The sequence below is a fragment of the Electrophorus electricus genome, chromosome 3 (genome assembly GCF_013358815.1).
Source record: "Electrophorus electricus isolate fEleEle1 chromosome 3, fEleEle1.pri, whole genome shotgun sequence".
Lineage (NCBI taxonomy): Eukaryota > Metazoa > Chordata > Actinopteri > Gymnotiformes > Gymnotidae > Electrophorus > Electrophorus electricus.
In genome coordinates, this window is record NC_049537.1 from 16,615,973 (window position 1) to 16,638,427 (window position 22,455).

Here is a 22,455-nt window from a genome sequence, read left to right on the forward strand (position 1 = left end):
AGCTTCATGATGGATTCTCCACACACAGTTCTTGTGTAGGTGATTTGGAGTGGGAGTAGTTCTCTTTTTGCCATCACTAATACAACATAGTAGCTTAACAGCTTAGCAAGCCACTTGGGGAAAGGTTGTGACACTTTTACAAAGAAATAATTACTGTCTGGCCTGGTTTGTAGTGTAAAGTAGTGTTTTAAGTCCTTTATGCAGTGAATGGGCACACTAAGTGCCCTTCTTACAGTCACTTTGACCTCATAGGACTAACTATGCTAATGCTACTTATGAAGAGGTATGAGCTATGGGAGCTCACTCTAGAATTTTTTTTTTTTTTTACCACAGCATACATCACTGCAGACAACTCAACATTGAATTTATCAATGACCATCCATATGTTAGTAAAAAACAAGCAAACAAAAAAAATAAAAATAAAGTAGATAAAGAAACACCAACTCATACACTGATCACATTACATCACACTGACATTACACAAAAGTGTGAGAAATAAAACTCCAACAGATATCCAAGAGATATCTACCACTAGCATGGTCGTGTGCAATGATGACCAGAGAGCATATCTCCATGCAGGTGCCAAAATGTATGCGACAAATGAGAAACCGCACACAAATGGGGAACAAATTGTCAAGAAAATGTCATAGATATGGGTTGAGGATGCGTAGCTAGAAATAAATATACAATACCCCACACTCAGAGTTCTCCAGGTGTGGATTTCTCTAGCGGACGCAGTCCAGAGGAGAAGAAATAAGAGACAAAATATAATAAGACTAGAGAGGGTTAGGATCTCACTCAGCCACAACCCCCCACCCCACCCCCGGGCACACACTCACCGAGCCCCCCATATACACTCACCCAAACAACCACCCACCCCCACTTCCCTCACCCCTCCCCCCATGCTGGTGAAAGTGGCCCCACTAGAACTTTCAACCTTGGCTGGAAAAGAAAAGATTGAGTGAGTGGGCGAGTGTTGGGATGGAAGGAAGCTAAGCACTACCTGAGCCTGACTTATCTTGCAATGTCTGTCAGTCTAAGTGATTCTGTGAGCTCATGTGGGTATTGCAAAATTGCAATCAGCAACAACGACATGCAAGAAACGAAACTTCCTAACACGTCTTCCACCAGATTCTGTGTAAATGGGATGCACAGAACCACTGATGTCGCTGACAGACCCTCATGTATAACAAAAGTCTGGCCTTAGTGATGCATTAAAATCAGAATCTAACATCATGTGGTGTCTGCTCACTGCAAAATCATGTCCTTGTCATCTTATTTCTGATGAGATGGATGTAAAGTTATACAGGGTCAAATCAAATTTAGTAAGCAGCAACAAGTTACTTCTTAAGAGGAACAGGAATGTTATTCCAAAAGAGATCTTATTTTTTTAATAATTCAATTTAAATTGTCTTAGAGTTGACAGAAGATATTTTGCCATTCTGTTGGTGCCTGGGTGTGCTTTTCATGTGAAAGAGGAAAAACACTAATCTGCCATTGACCTCAGGCTGTCCATTATATTCATCACTGTATTATTAGCTCAGAAATGAAGACTTCATAAAAGATATGCTACACAGCCATGCAAAAGTCCACAATTCACAGTACACTGTCACCTTAACTGCCTGTCCAGAAAAAAATATGAATAACCCAAAGCAGCCAATGTTTCATGGATCGTGTAGTCTTAAGTTGTTTTGGTGCTTCTCTCGTTGTCCGTTCACTTCGAACTTCTGCCTACAGACAAACATCGGCTCAACAAGCTGCCTAAAAACTTTGTAGTTCTAGGGTTCTCTTAATTCTTGAAGAACTTTTGCATTCCAGTCGAACTGAATAGTATACATTAAATCTGTAGATATGGTTATAGAACTCGATGACAGTTTGTTTTTCTGAACACTGACTGCTGGTCTTGATTTACATGTGACCCCTTGACAATGCAGCCACCCACACATTGACTGCCTCAGCACAGAGAAAATGTTCTGTTTTAATAAATTCGATTAACAGCCTTGCAGCAAAGGAAGGCTCAGTTGTTAGACCAGCAGAAGTCCCTTACCTCTAGCAGAGGAACACTCACTACTGCCATGGCTGACTTGCTGATTCTGGAATGATGAGGGTTAGTTTTAAGTCTCCACTAACTACTGTTTATGGCAATGCCGCAAATACAGAGAGACATATGTATTCACACGCTATATATAATCAGTATATATCTCACTCCTCCTGAGGAGGAAAAAATATCTATAAAAGAATGGCAGAACTTTCTACTTCCTAATTCATTGGTGGCTACAATGGCACTTTCTTATTTTCATCTCCCAAGTAATCAGTAACAAAAATGATGCAGTAATGAGCCCAACCTTCTGTAGTCTATGATATTATTTATGAGAAATGTGATTCACTGTGCTATGGTAGAATGAAAGTGATCTATGTAAGTAAGATCAAGCTAGCAGGGCTCCAAATGTCCTTTCAGCCCAAGATTAGGCTTCGTCTGTTTCTATGAAACCAGCTCAACAAGTGATGTGTGTGTGCATGTGTGTGTGTATATATGTCTGTGTCTGCATGTGTGCATGTGCATTTTTGAGTCTCAAATGTGTGCTGGGTAATGGTGAAGGCAAAGAGAACATGAGAGGACTGGTGAGGGTTTTTTTTCCTTTCAGAATGAACATGAACAGAACTTGGGGGAGGGGGGGATAATGGAGTGGGCCAGGTAGTGGTGGGGGGGGGTGTTGGAGGTAAAAGTGTGGTGGTGATGGTGGTAGTAGTAGTGGTGGTGATGGAGGTGGTGATGGCGGTGGAGATGGTGTTGTGGTGGTGGTAGTTGTGGTGGTGGTAGTAGTAGTAGTGGCGGTGGTGGTGGCGTAGGTGGAGGTGGTGGTGGTGGTAGTGATGGTTGAATGTAGGGGGTGAGAGACAGAAGTGCATTGAAGGGAAGCCAGTGTACATGTTTCACAAAAAGACACAGAAGCTGGAGATGTCAGTAAAGCAGTGATACTCTCCCCTGACCCACCCAAACCTAGAATCCTAAAGACAAATTACCCTCAGTCCAAGTTTGTAGACCCTTACAAGGAAACTAAACTAGCATTTAAAATATTTAAAATATAAAAATATAAATTTCACTGTTGAATACCACTCTCTTTATATATTAGGGTATGTCTTTAATAAAAGTGATACTGTATAGAAGCTACTGTTTAGTACACTACAAGTGTGTCTTTACCTGCGTTTGAAAGTGAGAACCACGCCTAGGAGGATTATGATGAACACGAGGATCCCGGCGATGACGCCCGCCATCTTTACTGTGCTGTCAACCTGCTTCTCGGGGTCCAGGGCGTTGGAATTCTGAGTAGATGCTCCTGAAAGAACAAGAGGTACATCACAGAAAAAAATAGAGAGAGAGAGAGAGAGAGAGAGAGAGAGAGAGAGAGAGAGAGAGAGAGAGAAAGGCATTGAACTGGAACAAGAGCTGCCCACTGAAGACATACACTCACACACAGGCACTCTTAACATACACATATGCTGTTCCACTTTCACATACACATACGTATTTTCACATTCACACACATGCTTGCACACAGGACGTACACACAGACACACTCCAAAAGAAAGAAGAAATTTTTTTTAAATACATAAATACACCGACAAGACCCAATAAGTACACAGATGACTTTATCATTGCCACGTGGTTGGGGAATGGCTAAGGGTGTGTTATTAAATGTACAATGATGACTTCCATGCAGAGGGACAGACACATTCCCACAAGTAGTCTATTAACATAAAATCTTTCCACTTGTAATTCACACTGTATGTTATGTGTATTTGTGAGGTAAAGGCAAAGAGTAAGATTAGCCTCTTGAGCTAAAAAAAAACAGGGACAATGATGCAGTGTGTGTGTGTGTGTGTGTGTGTGTGTGTGTGTGTGTGTGTGTGTGTGTAACCTTTTAACATAGGTTCTTTAACTGCATGAATTTTAAGAAACACTGTTAAAATTTCTCTTCATATTTAGGACAAAGCGCTTCAAAACAAATAACCAATCTTTATCAACTCTGTCAGTCTACTGTAAAATTGTCATTATTACTAAGAAATGAGCTGTTACTCCAGATGGCACAACAATCACAAAATTATCAACCAATTAAAATCAAACATATTGAACCATATTATCTGAACAACTTATTCTGATAACCTGGGGATAGAGCTGAACTGAAAGAGGAAAAAAGCGCCAGATGACAAACATTCCTGTAGTATATGACCTCGCCATCTTTGTCTCATTTATACACAGACATTTATTGCAGCCCGCAGCCTGCCTAAGAAATCCTTAACCATACCTTTACCAGTTCAATGTCGTATTAATATGTTGGTCTCAACCTGGGAGACTTGCTTTCGTCTCAGCCAACTTATATTTTTCCTTTTTGCCAGTGTAAAGAATATGAGCTAAACAGTTTTTTGTTCAGAACAAATAAATGAAACACCTAAAGCCTATACACCATTCCTTCATGAGATTAATAGCTTTCAAAATGCTTACACATTTACCTTCTCTGTCAACTGCTTTAGAGGAAACGGAACCAATCTCCACTAGCATTTCTTTCTTTCTTTGACCAGGAATATTTTTACCCAAACATTTTACTGCTCTATCCACAGGTGGATCTGTGTGCTAGTGGGAAGATATGGGGGGCAGGGTATTGTGAGAGAGGGAGAAAGAATAGAATAGAAGGGGTGTGAGAGAGACACTGAGATAGGCCATTGCCCTCGTGTCAATGCTAACTTATCTCCGTCTGCCTTGATCTGATTGAGTTCAGTAGTTCATGCTGGTGAGTGTTCTCACAGATATACACGCACACCTGAAGCCTGTCTGGATGTTTAAGTGTATTTTCTGATAGCACAATATCCCACGCTAACCTCGAAATCTGACTGATGCAACGTGGTCCTGACCAACCATTTAGTCCATCTTCCTAATTTGTTTTAATATGGCACAATCTTTCCTCATTTAAATATTTACCTGTTTACAAGGGCAAATAGATATGGCAGAAAATGTTTACCAATTGTGTTGCTTTCTTATAAGACTATGGCCGGTTTTACCCATCTTTGCTACAGATGCATCATATCTGTTTTAGCTGTGCTACTGGACCTTGATCAGTGATGATGGGAATTCTCAAATATTTTTCCCCCTATCTATCTATCTTTCTACCTCTCTTTTACTTTTTATTCTCCCTGAGGAGTCTAACTGCTTTTCAAATCCATTGTAGCCAAAAGGATCATAGCAGTCTGACTACATGGCTCCCTTAAGACTAGAGTCAGTTTGTGCTTAATTCAGAAAGCACAAGGTCTTATTTAAAAAAAGAGCTAGCCATAATCTTTCTGTGATTAGAACCACTCACCATACATTTTCTTACACCCACAGGCCTGGCTTGTTTGCCTAAAAAGAACATGTAAATACATTTTATTTTGGGCTTGGGGAAAATGAAGTATCAGATAGGAATTTTCACTAAAGCCTTTGATATTAAAGAATAATCCTTTTCATGGCAGGAGGCTGCTGCACTTCCACTTTGATTGTGAATGACCCATGTCTTATCCTCACAACAATGTGTGGGAAAGAGAATGTACTTTTTGATTAAAACTTTACTTAAATCAGGTCTGTAAAATAACAGATAGGATTATCTGAGGATGATGGCAATACATATCAGCACTGACATCAGAGAACTGGAGTAATACAGTGATAAATAATTCTTTGTCAGTGGGCGGGATTAAAGCATTATATCTGAGTTCCTCTAAATGGATTATAATTTTAGATGGACACAGACGAAGGACACTCATCCAGCAATCATGTAAACAAGCAACAATATTATTGGTTCTCAAAAATTAAGACCTGGGGTGGCTAACCAGCCTTACTCCATTCAACTTAAAGAGTGTTGCGGGTGGGGGGGGGGCGGGTGTCTCTGTGTGTGAGTGTGTGTAATTGTGTGTGTGTGCGTGTGTGCGTGTGTGTACTAGAGTACTAGAGTTTGTTAGACAACATCTAAGTGTAATAAACAATACCCTACAATAAGTACTAATTTAGTTAGTCAATATAGGAGCAGGGTCAGTTGTCATTTAAATATTCCACGAATAGATGGGTCGTCAGTCTGCGTTTGAAGACTGCAAGGGACTCTGCTGTCCGGACAGCAAGTGGAAGTTCATTCCACCATCTGGGAGCCAGGACAGAAAATAGTCTCAATGTTTGTCTTCCATGAGACTTGAAGCATGGTATTTCGAGCTGAGCCGCACTTGAGGTTCAAAGTACTAGAGGTACGGATTGAGCTTTAACCATTGACCTCATCTATGAAGGGGACCGTTTTTGGCTTTGTAGGCAAGCATCAAGGTTTTAAATCTGATGCGTGCAATTCTCTGGCAGCCAATGAAGGGAGTGCAGCAGTGGAGTAACATATGTGAACTTCGGAAGATTGAAGACCAGTCGTGCTGCTGTATTCTGGACAAGTTGTAAAGGTCTGATATTAGACATATTTAAATGCCATATTTTATCATGCATATCAAAATATGAACAAAAAAAGTCAAAATAGCAGTCTGCTACTGCGTCATTTTGGTCCATTAAACATCTCTAATGGTCCACTAGTTGGCGGAACAGAACTTTTCAACATGACTGCCACCTGGCACTGTGATTCAGCAGTCCCTGACATTTTATTGCACACCAATTTGTAATTTCAGTCAAGGCAATTGAACATATTGTAAGTGGAGAAGGGCGCAGATGAAGGAAGTGGCCAAGTGTTACACTTTGCCACACTTCACTATGCCTGTTTTTAACCTCTCATGGCCTAATGCGTCACTAAGCTTCCAAAGGACCAGCCTGGTCCTTCTGCCCTGCAAATCTAACGTGTCACGCCCAAACGACTGCCTCAGACCCATGCGCGCTACCAAGCTTATGAAGTGTTCGGAATAGGCTCACATCATCAACACTTTTCCCTCTCCTCCAGACCCCCCATGGTGTGTGCGGCTGTACAGCACAGAAGTGTGAATGATGCCATCTGTCTGTTCTTTCTTACACGCCACCAGTGCTCACCTGGAAGGAGGTCAGGATGCTCTTGAGAGACTACATATGATAAGATCCCATTCGTGCTTCCTTAAATTCACAGGTCAGGAAGTTATTCACACCACGAATGCCCAACAAGGTATTCAACACACAGCAGTAACGGAGAGCATATGCTAAACTGGAAGGAAAGCTTATTTACCTTAAAACCAGCACTTTGAAAGTGCAAGAGTTGAATAATGTCAACAGCCATTAAGATGAGATTGATGATATAGTCTCTAGGAATATATGTTTAGAGCAAGCCACTTTAAAATCTTGACTAGAGAACCACCACTGACCATCATACAACTCAATCTGTTCTCATAATACATCTATAGATTTTTTTGTAAAGTTAAAAAGGTGAAGCCACATAAGCAAGAATTGAAATGTACTATTGAGAAAAGAGAATGGTCTCTATCCTCTACTGTCCAGCTCTAAGGCTTATTATACTAGCAATATTGCTTATAATAACAGTTAAAGAGCATGTTTCTCTAATCTAATGTTAGCTCTAAATCACATTTAAAACATATTTCAATAGTGAATTACTACTGACATTACAATTTAGTCAAAATGAGGAAACATGTTGAGGAAACTGCCCTATAACGTCAATGGTAAGAGCAGGCACCATCTGAGTTCTTTCCTTACACAACACCACTGATGCGTGTTGTTCATTATTCCTGTGCTATTCGACGAGCACTGAACTGTCTACTGGTATTTGTTCCAGCCTTGCACACCACCACCTAATTTTACTAATGAGTGAATCCTTGCAGTTGGCACATGTATGAAGTGCAGCTCCTTACCAGCATATGGGTACGATTTTGTGAAGACATGGTAGCCTAAAATGAATCTTTTGCTGCTAACAACCACATTTAAGTTGCTATAAAGTTTAAGAACATGTAGACTAAAATGTATTTACATCAGAAAAAAAAGACTGTGTGATTGGGCTGGGTTCTGTAATCAGCAACTAAAGATGTTGACATATCCAACTATACATTAACTAATCAGGAAACGTCTCTGCAAAGAGGTGGTACATGTAGTACACAGAGATGTCAGTTTAGAGGAAGGGCCTATGGACAAATAGTGACATGAAGAGATGTATTCATTTAGTAGCTGTCTAGTGACAGTAAAGAAAAACTGCAAAATCAATTGCAAAAGGTTTAACCCATTACTCTGTGTAATTTAAAGTGTGCATTCTCACAAAAAAAATCATAAAAATGATACATTACACTAACACAAAATCTACTATTGCTTACACGTTTAACATATGACTGCTATACAATATCACACAAATGCCATGTTAATACATCAAAATCTCATTACACACTCAGAAATGTTCACACAAATATTTGTACACCCATATACCCGTACATAAATAACTACACATACCCATACCCATATACAATCACAAAAGAGAGCATTCACCCTACACTGCTGCACAAAAATATACACAAACACACACAAACACACACAGAGAGGTTAGGCTGGCCGACTGTATGAGTGAGAACATGTATGTGAAGTAGTTACTTGAACAGGTACAGGTGACTAAGGTAACACACATCACTTTTTGAAATTTTGCTCATAAACTTGTTAAAAGCTTTATTTATGCAATTTAATCTAGAACCTAAACAGGGATGATGGGGATCTAGGTTGGTACAGCAGTGTGGTATGTGATATTGTAGACTCAAAAGAACTGTTGTCTTTGTTTGTTTGAATTTGAATGATTAAAATTTTTCTTAGTTCCCCTCTTTTCAATTTTAATATCTTTAGACAGATTCATTAATTGATTGCAATAATTTAGTACTGAAAATTTCCTATTCTTGAAGGCCTTAATAAAAGTTATTTAAATTACTGATTTTTATGTAAGCTTAACAAGACAATGAGCAAAACTACAATAGATGTCAGGGGATTCTTTTTTATTATTGTTGTTATATAAAATGATCTTTTGAAACTGCAAAGTGATTGAGACGTGTGGGGAGAGGGGCCATACATTATAAGGGTACCAAAGAACATTAGTGTAAATGAGGTGAATGACAATCAGTTATATTTAACCTTTTGTGCACATGCAAACCAATGCATTAAGATGAAAATCTTAAAGCAGAATGAACTGAACAGATCTCAGAACAAAAGCAATTTTAAAAAGAGTTAGGAAGGAAACAACTGTGGAAAAGGGTGTGGATGAAAAGAAGCAAGAGGAAAGAAATAATTTTGACCATGGTATAATATTCACCTTCACTGGGAATGACAAGTATGTAGGGCGTGGTATTTTGTCCCCTACCTATTACCACTAAGACAAGGTTTTACGTTCCAGGTCGGCATGCATGAAAAAAGAAAGAAAGAAAAAATTGTCTAAAGAAATACGCCTTCCGCTCTCAGTGTCTGTCAGTTCTTCAGAACTTCGGTATACACTGGAACATTTTGTAAACAGATAGACAAAGGCTGTGTGTGAAAGTGGACATAAGAATGGCTGAGTAAAGGAATTTAAGACCAAAAGCTCCTTGCAAAAATATTTAGGGGATCCATTAAGAAACACATAAATTTGATTTTAAAAATGTTAAAGTTGTTACAAAAATAAGGTTGAAATTTGATCAATGAAGACAAAGTTTACAATAGGTTGGGAAGCTTTATTATTATTTTATGACAATGAGTGAAAAATGTAATTAAAAAAATAAACAAAAATAGAAGAAAAAAAACAGTAATACAAAATGTTTGAACTTTGTGGCAAATACATATAATTTCTTTTTGTTGTTGCTATTCCCTTATTTATTATTCTCTTATTTGCTATTCTCTTATTTGTCATAAATGACTTAGGAATGTCATCATATTGCACATTTAGTTAACAGTTATCATCTGGTATGATTATTATATATTTATTCACATTACATAAAAATAAAAGCCACAAAATTCAAAGCATATCTATTCCAAAGCAAAATCACAAGTAGAATAGGTCCCTGCCAATCATAGTAAAAACCCAACCAAGAGTGTAGTGACAGGGATGGAGGAAAAAGAAAGACAGCAAGTCAATTACTACAAATGGCTGACATGGATAGAAAGTGAATGGGTGCAAATTAAAAAGAACCTAGTATGCCATCAGCTGTGCGTTAAAATGGATTAGGAGCCAATCAAAATGAAGAGAAAAGCAAATTAAACAATGAAATGGAGAGTCTGATTTGATGTCAGTTGTCTTTAATTCATTCATGTGTTAAAACAATGGAAAGAACAAAAGAAATAAAGAGAAAGAAAGACATGAAAGAAATAGAAAACCAAAAAAAAAGAACTGCAGACATTCATGCAAGTAAAACAAAGATGAAATTTAAGTTTTATTTAATTCTTCTGGGGTTCAGTTTGTTAGAGTGATAGGCCTTTGTGTTGTCGACTGAATGGAAATTTAAATTTGTTTTCTATAGGAAAAGGTTACATTTGTTCATTGTAGAGAATATAAAAATATAATGCAAACAATTAAACTATAAAACAGCTAGCATTTCTTAAAAAAAAACAAAACATTTTTAATGCTATGGTGCTCTGAATTATAGTTACTAACTGAGCAGGAATGCTTCAAGGCAGACATATCATGTAATCTACTAATAAATGCTTCAGATATAATTTCCCACTAAAAACCATTACTGTAATCAGAACCAGAATTCTAATTTATCTCTAAACATATACTCAATTCTAAAAGCAGGCAGTGAGTGAAAAGAAGTTTCATACCTTTGGTAGCCAGTCGCACACAGTTGATTTTTGTTTCCTGGAAAAAAAGAAAAGTTACTTTTTAATTAAATGTTTAAAAATCTCCTGAAGAACATTGTTTTTGTTACATTCAGATGTTACATCTGAATTTTCAAACCACAGTGACTAGTATTATTACAACCATAAATATCATGAAACATTGTCTCCCTTCACCATTTTTTGGAAACACCAGTTTTTTTAAGAAGCTATGATACTGGACAAAAACAAAGTGCTCACCCAGGCTGGAAAAACCTGAATTAATTTGAAACCTCATCATGTGCAGTAACTATAACTCTTGAGTGATAGTTGTAGGCACATCCTGATTTAGTGGAATGCAAACAAAGGAATAATTAACTTTTCAAGGGTGCATCATTTAATTTATGTATGCATTCTACTGAACCCCGGTTTTTCAGCATTTTCCATAACTAAATTAAACTTACCTACTCTGAGCCTTATTTCTCCAAAGCATTATAAGATAAACTGGGAATTAACATTATTAAAGTTCACATAATGTTTCCTGTACCATTTCCTGAGGATCACTACAATGTTTTAGAAAAACCAGTTCCAGAACAGACCTGATTTATTACAGTTTAATACAGAACTTCTGAAGACATTTTAGACCACAACTAAAACCAGGCCATGAATGAATGGTACTTATTATGGTAATGACTGTTAAAACAGTGTAGTCTGACAGGTAATAATTAGCCCATTTCTAAGAGCAATGTGATGTCAACATAGCAGTTTAGAACAAAGAAACACCAAGCTGGCTGCTGTGTGTGTGTGTGTGTGTGTGTGTGTGTGTGTGTGTGTGTGTGTGTGTGTGTGTGTGTGTGTGTGTGTGTGTGTGTGTGTGTGTGTATGCATGTGTGTGTATGTGTATTCTGTTTACAGTGTCCATCTGCTTTAATTAGGCAGTATGCACATGAGGTTGCAGTATGCACATCAGGAACAGGACCTACACAGTGTGTGATCTGGGTGACATTTAGATATCCACACAGAATCACTGCGCTGTTGGTTCATTTGTGTTTATCTATTTGAGAATTCTTGTGTGTGTCCTGGTAGTCATCACCATCATATACTTATGATGACACTATCGGCTTGACACGATTGAAAACGCACAACCCTGGTCCACAGTCATCTGCTTTACATTTTCGCCCACACACATCCGTGCATGCACATACAAAGGGTGTGGGAAACGAGTGTATGCTAATCAGTTAGCTTCTTCATTTTCAGTGGGAGTCAGTACGAATCTGGAGCTTTCAACAGAATTCTGTCAAGTTAACCTGTGTATTGATTCACCACTGTCCACTGATTAGACCTCCTAGGGAGTTAAAGTGTGCATGCACGTATGCACACGCACGCACACACACACACACACACACACACACACACACACACACACACACACACACACACACACACACACACTCACTCTCTCTCTCTCTCTCTCTCTCTCTCTCTCTCTCTCTCTCTCACGCACTCACTCACTCATTCTCTCTCTGTAGTGCTAAGTTTATTGTGGGCAAATCCATAAACAGTAATTTAGAGTTATTCTGGTCCAAGATTAAAAAGTCAGTCAGGCCAAACACAAAAACAAAGCTAGTACACATAACTAAAATACAAAAGGAAAACAAAGCCTAAAACAAAATACAAAAACACAAAACAAAAGTTAGGAATGGTAGTCAAACAAAAATGACCAATGCAAGAAGTTAATAAGGGAGATACACAGCTGTGTCTAACAAAAACTAGACATTTGCATATGTTACTATTTACTGGTGTAAAGTTCATTGTTTTCACAGTAATATCCATGAAACTTTCACTAGTTGTGTCATCATATTTTAAAATATTTTATAGTTAGAGGACACTGCTCACATGCATCGTGTTTGAAAACAGTTCACTTTTCACACAAAATAATGGGTAAAAGAACTAGGAAAAATTTTTTAAATAACCAGTGTCTAAATTGTAAGGGAGAGAAAGAGAGAAGGAGAGAGAGAGACCAAGGGAGAGAGAAATTTACAAAGAGCAACAGACAGACAGACCGTCATTCTTTTAAAAAAAAATCTATGATGACAGAGAGAGAGATAGGCATGAAAAGAGAGAGGTCAAAGAAGGGATTGGGCACGAATCGAACCTGTGTCCAAAAGAATAGAACAGAGGGGAGGCAATATAGTTTTTTGAATCTGAGTCTGAAAAACACCAACCATGTTAACTTCACACTTCACTAAAACCGTGACACTATTATGGAAAACATTTGGTGCACTAGTTTGGAGTGAGACTTTAACTGAACGGAACCATTTCAGTTCAGCTTTAACTGATGTCCTTTGGCCGTCAAACAACTATAGTAACTAAACAACCAGCCAGTAGAGTCCACTTGCTCATATGATGTAAACCACATTATGACCAACTAGGACAGCATATGGGCCACTAAAGTATTTGTGAGTGACATTTTTAAAGCAGTCCATCCCAAATCCTTCTGGAAACAATTCTTGTCTAGTCGACTATAGATGCACAAGGTCCCAAGAGGCTTGGTAGCACAGGCACGTTCTGGCATGTCCGACTGTACTCAAGTATGTCACACTTCTGCCCACACACAGGTGAAAAGGATAAGGCAAATCTGACTCATCTATACCACTCCATTTGTGTCCTGACCCCTGCTGTGACCTATCACCTCCATAGGTTGAGCCAATCTGGCAAGGTGTAGCTATTACCTCACAAGCACCTGGAGAGCTTTTTGCACATTTCTCTCCTTCTCTCCATTGCTTTCTACATTATTTTATTTTCAAGCACGGGGCATTGGAGTGAATCAGGATTCTTAATTTATGCTCTAATTCTTTACAAACATATTACCTTTTTTATGACTAGAAATAATTAATTAATTAAATACTCATTACTTGCTAATGAAGGATCAGAAGGAAACCATGCATGATGTGGTGGAAGACAGAGAGGAATCACCTGGAAAGACAGAGGATTAGGGGCAGTTGACATTAGTCTCTCAGACTCCAGGTTCCATGAATTACTATACTGAAACTAAAATGAAAGAGAATCTAGACCTGTTAGCAGGCACTTCAGGTGTAAGAATTTAAGATCTCTCTATCTTTATCTCTCTTGCTCTCTCATTAAATAATGTACATATGGTGGCCCTAACATAAAGACAAACAAAGGCATTAAGGTGATGAAAGAAATGCAGCATATGCCTGTTCCATGAAGAAAGTATTTTTATAGGAAAAAAAAAAGTTCTTTATTACATCTGCCTTTACTTGACTTTAGAGGGGCACAGAATTGGGGGTGTGGGTGATGGGGGGGGGGGGCAAATGGCTCTCTTTATCACTATATTGCCTGTGGTCTACGGCACTTTAAACCCACTTTATTTAGGATGGTTGCTTTTTCATTAAAGCTGGAATGGTTGAAGGATGACTCAGAGGTGTAAATTAATTGAGAGACAGTAAGAGAGGAGGAGCGGAGGGGGTAAGAGACAGAGAGAAATGGTGAGAGAGAAAGACAGGGAGAGAGAGAGAGAGAAAGAGAGAGAGAGAGAGAGAGAGAGATGGATAGTATTGGAATACCCAGAGCTGTGTTTATCAACACTGTTGATTTAATAAGTGTGAGACAAGGGCATACCTCCCAATTCCACATAGCCAGTAATGGAGAAACACAATCATTTTGAATTTAGCCTTTAAGTTAAATTAGGCACAGGGAGACATTAGGGGACCAAGTGCAGGAAAAGAGAAAGATGCATTAAGGCTGGTCAGGGATTTTTGTTATAATTATCTACACACTCTCAAGTTTAGTAGAAAACCTTTATACACCAAAGTGTGAGAGCACCAAGAATAAAAACAACAGGTCTAATCTGCTCTCTTCTCCTCCCAGCATTGAGACAGAAAAGCACTTTCTTTGAGGCTTTCAGAAGTAACACACAGTCTGTTTCACTTTATAGTTTCACAGAAGAGGCTCTGTGCCTACAATCCAAGCAGCAAGGATATTATGGCTGTCCGTCGAGCTCTGACTTTGTAGATTCTGTAGAAAAAGCAGTAAAACCAGATCCTTTAACCAGCCAAAATGATTCACATCTAAGCTTATATTTGAGATCCACTTTGGAGCTTTACTATGCTTCTCTGTTTTTATTATTATTATTATTATTTTTTTTTAATGCATTTCTTACTCATTTCTCCAGACAAGCTTTATGGCTCACTCCATCTAGCTAATAGTTCCTAGAGTTGTTTTTTGGGGTTTTTTTTTTGCATTTCTCTCTTTGAAGAGGAAACCAGAACTACAATTGCACAGGGTTTTTTGAGTTTCTGCATCCATATTCCAGAATGAGATTTATTCTGACCTCACATTAACTGCTAGTCCAGAACACATATTAAAGCACTGATCAGCAGTATCTGAATTGCAGCTGTGCCATTTTGGGTCTGACTGTGGGTGTGGTACCTAAAAACCAACATGCTGCATACTCATTGGCAAAGAAGCTACAGGCCTAAAATCCTTCATGCTTTCATTAATTTACCTGCATTTTCAGTGATCATATCACAAGTGCATTAGACTTGTGTAAATGCACCCAGCATTGTGTAAATGCACCAAGTGTAAATGCACCCAGGACACACTGTGATCAGACCTGTGATCAGATTACTCTAACCACATTTTGCACAGTGAAGTGAAATAAGACATCTAGCATCCCAGTGGGGAGACATTTTAATGAAAGGTGTAAATGACTAAAGTATATCTGGATACTGTCCAGATTTGAAAAGCATGTTAACACAACATGTAAATGGTTCTTTGGTGTAAAAAGATTTCTTCCTCTCCAAGATCCTCACCCTAGAAAGACATCTGGAGAGATTTTTGGAACTCTCTCTCTAGTTAAACATCTGTTTATGTTCAGATAGTATTTTTGATGTTTTATTTACAATAACCTTAGCATATAGATAGCCTATAAACTTTGGATAATAATAAATTAAAATTATATGTACTACTAAAAACCCTACCTGTGTTAGCTCACCTCAGTACAGTATTGCTTAGATTTTTAGATGCTCTCAGATTTAACCAATTTCTAGTCTGGCAAATATGGTAATATTTATTTTATTTATAGCACTTTCACAGATCTGGATTTCAGTCTTTGACCTTATAACCAGCTTTCAAAAGGGTCCCCCTCTTGCCCATTAAGTGACTTATAGCCATGTGCATGCATGCTGGCTTTGGCACTTGCTGGCACTTCTCTGTTGTGTTAGAGGAGGATCTACCACACTGTTGACTTATTACTGCTTCACTGGGCAAAAAAAGCAAGAGAAGCTATATGGTTAAAAGCAATAAGCTAGAAATCGGTGGCCAAAGTTGCTGTGTCGACCTCCCTCATTACCTCCTTTACACTTTTTTTTCTCCCAGTGTCACTGTTGGCATGAAAGACTCCAGTGAGGTGGAGCACTTGGTGAGGAGGCTGGCACGGCTGACTATGCTGAGGGAAGGTAGGGGGACTCTGCCAGGCTTTCCACTGACACCATTTTTGGCCTCAGCAGGTAGGTTGTATGAGGACTGGCTCTTTGTATCTGAATAAAGAGACTGTTGGATGTTGAATTATTTCTTTCCCCACCCCTCATACACAGAATGTTTACTGACAGCGACTGGCACTGAAGTACTCAGCAGCACTTCACTTTATAAAGCTAATGGCATGCATAGAAACAACAATAAGCCAGGATTGCAAACAGTAGCATTGTTTGGTATTTTTTTCCTTCCAAACCCAAAGCATTATCATAATGATAATAAATAAGAGCCAAATGGTAAATCCATTTACTTTTATTCTCCAGAAACTGAGATTTACACCAATTGCAGCACGTGTTTTATCCCAAAGGTTTCTTGGCGCATGGTGAAAGGGGCATCAAGCCTGAACAACCAACCAAAATCTATATTTTATGCATGACTTGCCGATCAAATTATCTAGGTCACAGTCTGAGGTTGTTTTTGAGTGATTTTCTCCAAGCATACAAAACAGAAATTGAATTGAACAAGATCCAATCAAATCAACACCCACACCACAGCAGCTGGAGCACAGGGCAATGCAAGCAAGTTAGAATACAGCAAACAGTACATAGGATGAGTCTATATTAAGCTTCATAAGACCTTCATATACGCTGCATAAATGCACAACCACAAGCAAATGTAACAGCTTGCATTGTATAAGCCCAAAGCTAATATACTTGTGAATTCTAATTTTGAGCCCCAGGGTGCAGCCAAATACTTACACACTTGGAACAGGAAAAGGTTTTTTTGCTTCCTATGACATTCTACAACTAAAGTTTAAATGTACATAGGTCAAAATTGAAAAATCAATGGTCTCTCATTAGACTCAGTTGGAAGTGGTCAGAGAAGTGGATCGCTGTGATTGGCGGCTTCCTGCCAGCACTCACCCCGTTGGCTCTGCTCAGGGCTTGGAAGTAAATGCTGTAGCTCTTGGCAGGAGACAGTGGCGCGTTCCAATAACCGTTATAGGTCTTGTTGTCCCCTATGGTGAAGGGTTGTACCACTGCTAGGCTGACTGGAGCAAGTTCGGCTGCAAAGTAATGTGCCGAGTCCAAGATAGAGGCGTTCCGGAAGCTTACGGGAACGGGGAAGCATTCGGTGAGATCAGTGGCACGCCGCATTTTCTGCTTCCGTTCCTCCTGAACCACCACTTGGTATACGCTGGAGAATGAAAACATTGCTCTAGTTAAAATAGTGGAAATATGAGCACACACACTGAGATATGAGACATATAAGTGAGGTTGGCTCTTTTTGTCCCTAGAACACTAATTCAGTCAGATATGATTAAATGCTATCGAAGCTTGAAACAGCAGCTTTTAGCATTACAAATATCTACTTTACTAGAGTACTAAGAGAACTGTAATTTCAGAGTTCTTCTTGCTGCAATGCAAGTTAAAGAACTCATCTTCCTAATTTACGGAAAAATAACACCAGAAAAACTGGTAGGGATCAGTTTGTATACACTCCTTTTGTACACTGCTAACTACTCTACATGGCTTTATCCATTATTCGTATTCCAGGGTGAAGTATTTAGTTAAACTTGCTCTCTGGCTTTTTAAAACAGCAAAAGGACTAAAGCTCCATTGTGCCTTCTGTTGAGAACGTACAATTAAGTAGACGATGCATTATAGGGCCAGCAGAGGGAAATCTCTGCTGCAGCAGTTATCTTAAAGGAGGGAAGGTGCTCCATGTTGAACAGGGCTTTTTAAAAGGGCTTGTGAAGGGGGCCTGAGGACGTGGAGAGGGCATGACTGTGTTTCAGTACACAGACTTCATGAATAGATAAGGACATCCTCTGAGCTTTCATCACTAATAGGGCTTGTTTGCAATTATGCCTGTCTATGCCATGAACATACTTCACAATTATGTGCAATTAGGGAAATGTATGTTTCACCAAAAAGATGATGCCAAATTATCCTAGTCTCTAATTTGGCATCTTTCATGGGGGATAATGACTAAAGAAGCCTGTCTCTCCCCATCTTTTTTTTTCCTTCTTGCAAAAACAGAAAAACAGTGGATCTCCATTTTAAACTAATAGCTGTCAGGGTATATGTGAGAGAGTGTGGTTGTGTAGTTGTGTGTAATGACAGGGACTGTGTGGTTGTGTAGTTGTGTGTAATGCAGGCAACCACTGCAGCCATATTCATCTAGAGGTCCTACAATTCTGAACTAATAAAGATGTTATTACAGTCCTTGATATTAACCATACTGGCTTTCTTAACATGTTGGATTTTTTTTTTAAACTGAAGAGTGTGGGATGAAAATAAGGAGAATGATTTGGATTAAAAAAGTGACAAAATGGAATTTGGATTATCTTTTTATTTATTACGAAGATGATTTTTGAACAAACTGAATTTACTCACTATGATCTTAATGAATTTTAATTTATGAACACAATTTTATGTTTCAAAATATTTAGAGCTATATTTGATTAGTTAATATTCAAGTCCAAAAATGTAAAGTTAAAACATTAAGTCACCCAGTTTTGAAAATGAGTTTTAAAATGAAGACAAAAGACAGGACTTCTGAATAAATAAGAATCTAGATATTGTTGTCATCAAAAAAATGCTTTTTGTAGGGGAGGGAAGATGGTATTCATATAATTAAAACTAATACTGAGAGTGGTAGACTAATAGTAGTATTCTGAATTTTATTACTATTAAATCATTTACTCTGGCTGGTTTATTATCTACAAAATTGTATTTAAAATGTATTAACTGTTTCCTTTAACAAAATGTAGAGGATTTATTGTCACTAACATGCACTGCAATCTCATATGTGCTCATCTCTAAAGGAAAAGCAAGTTTATAGGGTATTTTGTTGTTGTTGTTCATTTTGTTTGTCAATGCCTGAAGTCTGCATGTCACGTCTAGCTGATGCCTTTTAAAGACTCCCAGGGAACACAGAGAGAAGCTCTGTTGCTTTGCCAGTGCACAGCCAAACTGACCAGCTCCTCTTTAAAGGCTGAGCATACAAATGATGCTTATTTGAATGAGTGCTTATTTGCTAAGCATCTCACTGGTTTCTTCACTCAAGCAGCTCCCTGGACCAGCACTGAAGAACAGAGAGGAGAAACATGCCTCATTTTAGGATTTTGTTCTCCAGTGTGTGTCTGTTATTAATGAATGTCTGTACCCTTATTTTCTGTCCAGAAAACAATGTTGGTACCTGGCTATGTTTGCCCCTGCTGCTTTTCTGATGTATACTTTGATGTCACCTAACCTTAATATGGATTAATATGATAAAAGACTTCAACTGCTATAATTTATTGATTAATCTGTGAATTTCATACCTTTCAAAACTCCAAAATCTAAAAAAAACCATTTTTTTTTCATGCAACACTAACACACCAGTTTTCTTTAAACATGTCCATGCTCAGAAATGATTAACTTAAATCTTAAATCTTCCAGACTGCCAAGCATTATTTGTCCACATTCCCTTGAAAAGACCTTAATCAAAGTAAATTTGATGCTGAAAGGTTTCTAAATGGACAACATATGGAAAGAAGTTTGCTCACCTAACAGGGGCTCCTCGTGACTGGGCGGGCTTTAGAAGGACAGTAATTGTGGTGTCTGTCTCATTCAGAGGCGAGTCAGTCTCATATTCAGGCATTGATGGTGCTACAGAGATGAGAAATACATATGGTTAGCTACTTATTAAGACAAGCATATCTTAGATGACATTTTCCCTCTGGGGTGATTTATTTCTGTTATTCAAAAACCTATATGTCGGTAGTGTCCAAGGATGAAACTGATACTTTCAATATCTGAATGTTCCAAGTTGAAAGCTTGCTGCTTAATTTTAAATACTAAATAATTAAATACTAAATGTTCTAAATCATTTTATGCATCAGTCTACATTATAATACTCATATCTGTCTAAATTTATATTAGTAATTACAGTATATATAGTAATTATAAATGTGATAAAAACCTAATTTTGATATGAGCGATACCTGTGCAATCATCTTTAAAATCCCATTCTATTCTTTCCAATTTAGATGTGTAATGTAGATTTAACAAACTGTGTATGTTGTATGTTACAAGTGTCCTTATTAAACTGAATGTTTGTTGCTACTGTGGGCAACTGAAACAAAGTGGATAACCTGGGCAAAATATACAATCCTTGTATTTTGCCTAAAATCTGATTTATATTTAGCAAATATTAATAAACTAATAAACTTACTAAATATTTAGTGGTACCTCAATTGCTCAAGTTGTGCTCAGTCATAATTGTAAGTCGCTTTGGATAAACGCATCAACTAAATGCCATAAATGAAAAGGCTTTACTCCCCTCGAATATTTTGAAGAATAAGAACAATCAAATGAAGATTATGGTGAAAAAAAAAAAAAACAACAACAAATTCAACAGCTATCATGACTTCTCTCAAGGCTTCCAGATTCATGTCAAGTCACAAAATTTTTCCTGCAAATGAATAAAAACTTTTTTTTAATCTAAGCTATACTGAACTATGAATTACCAAGATATGCAGATCCATACTGACAGATCCAAATGAGCATGTACCCAAACACATCAGTAACACACAATGTTAAAACCATCATCTTTGTTACTACGTTCAAAAAGATCTCTCACTTCTCTTCATATCACCAATTAAGGAAAGAAGATGCAATAAACCCAAGCGAGCCACAGATGGAGGCAGGTCATCCCTCTTACCTGCAATCTTGGTGGCTATACGAATGGTGGCAGGTAGGCCAAAACCCTTGCTGGTGCTAGCCTTCAAGGTGAAGTAGTAGGTGGTGCCGGGGTACAGCCCCATGAACAGATGGTGAGTCTCGTTCTGGAGTTTGAATACCCGGCCATGCTGGACATTCAGATCAGCACTGGGGTCCAGGGAGCTCAGGGCCTTGTAGGTGATCTGGGGAAAAGGTGAAGGGGAGGAAAATTAACAGATATTGTTCATTTTCACCTGGTCTTAAACCGTGCATGAACTGTGCAGCAAATGTAACCTGTAAAAGGATTGATAATATGCTAAGTAGAAAGCACCTGTTGAAGCTTGGATACTGAGCTGTGCCTTTTTTGGGGGGGGGGGGGGGCAGCTGGGAGATTATGGTTGAGGGCCGCTGCTATAGCAATGTAATGTGGTCATGTGGTCAAGTACACACAGATAGATCAATGAACAAGACAGATTGTGAGAGCTCAGCTAAGCACTGGAATAACTGGAATATGCCATTCTATACAAATTCTTCCAAAGGTCTGAGGCAGTTTCAGTGACCTTGGTCAGCCTAGAAATAGCATGATTCATTAGAATGACTCACTACTCCTAGTATTGGACTAAACAGTACTGCTATCTACAGAGATAGTCCAGTGAAGATCGAGTTTAGGTTAGGCTTAATCTGTGGATGGATGTCTCGGGTGGGTGATGACTTCACGAGTGATGGGCAGGTGATGACTGTTTGCTGCGACCACCCACTAGGTGCTGCCAGAAAAATTACAAGCAACTCAAAATGATCATAAAAAGTTAAAACTGACATGCCAATCACCAGGTATCACTGAAAGTCCCTCCAACCCACAACACACGCAGTCAGTCAGTTCATATCTCTGTGGAGATCGCTATTTGTGTAAATTGATAACTACAGGCTGTGGGGGCAATCAAAACAGTTTAGCCTTGATGTTTCACAGTTCACAACTCCATTTAAGGATTCAAATCAAATAAATTGACAGCTGGGTGCCTGGCAGGCCTGCTGTCTAAAAGCTTTTCACGCATAGTGCTGACATGCAGACGCATGTACATACACAAACACACACACATAAAAACACACAAACACACACACAGGTCCAAAGCCTACCACTGCCTACAGGCAGCAAAATAGTTTCAGGAGGGAAAACCGTGCTTTCAAAGAGAATTTTGTCTGATAGAACACACACATATATCCGAGATTTGTAGCACACACAATGAGCCAGTGGGGGTGTGAGGGGCAGGAGAGACATGAGTAAAAGACAGGGATGAGTCAGGTACCCTACGGCTATCACACACTTTCAAGTTCCTGCAGATGCGGATAGCATCTACCTCACACTCCTGACATCGTGCTGACTCATTCACACTCTTCTGGATGCCTCTAAAGGCAATGAGATTATTTAAAATGATTATCATCCTTTTCTTTCTGGCAAATCATGACTAGCAAAGTATAAAGAGACCTTCATTAGAAAAACACAAGATGCATCTT

At 38.5% G+C, this 22,455-nt stretch overlaps 1 protein-coding gene across 9 annotated transcripts in view; it reads right to left on the reverse strand.

The window, feature by feature from the left end:
* The window catches only part of ptprt (protein tyrosine phosphatase receptor type T), a 199,331-nt gene that overhangs the window by 55,919 nt on the left and 120,957 nt on the right, over positions 1-22,455 (reverse strand). For 3 of the 9 annotated variants that reach the window (XM_035524510.1, XM_035524509.1, XM_035524515.1), the window contains exons 10-16: positions 20,945-21,146; positions 19,788-19,890; positions 17,158-17,431; positions 10,745-10,781; positions 9,267-9,323; positions 3,203-3,338; positions 693-725 (exon numbers count right to left, since the gene is read on the reverse strand). In XM_035524510.1, coding sequence (XP_035380403.1) covers positions 693-725; positions 3,203-3,338; positions 9,267-9,323; positions 10,745-10,781; positions 17,158-17,431; positions 19,788-19,890; positions 20,945-21,146 — 842 coding nt within the window. The remainder of the gene's footprint in view (positions 1-692; positions 726-3,202; positions 3,339-9,266; positions 9,324-10,744; positions 10,782-17,157; positions 17,432-19,787; positions 19,891-20,944; positions 21,147-22,455) is intronic. The other 6 variants (XM_035524517.1, XM_035524512.1, XM_035524516.1 and 3 more) reach the window with 4 other exon arrangements.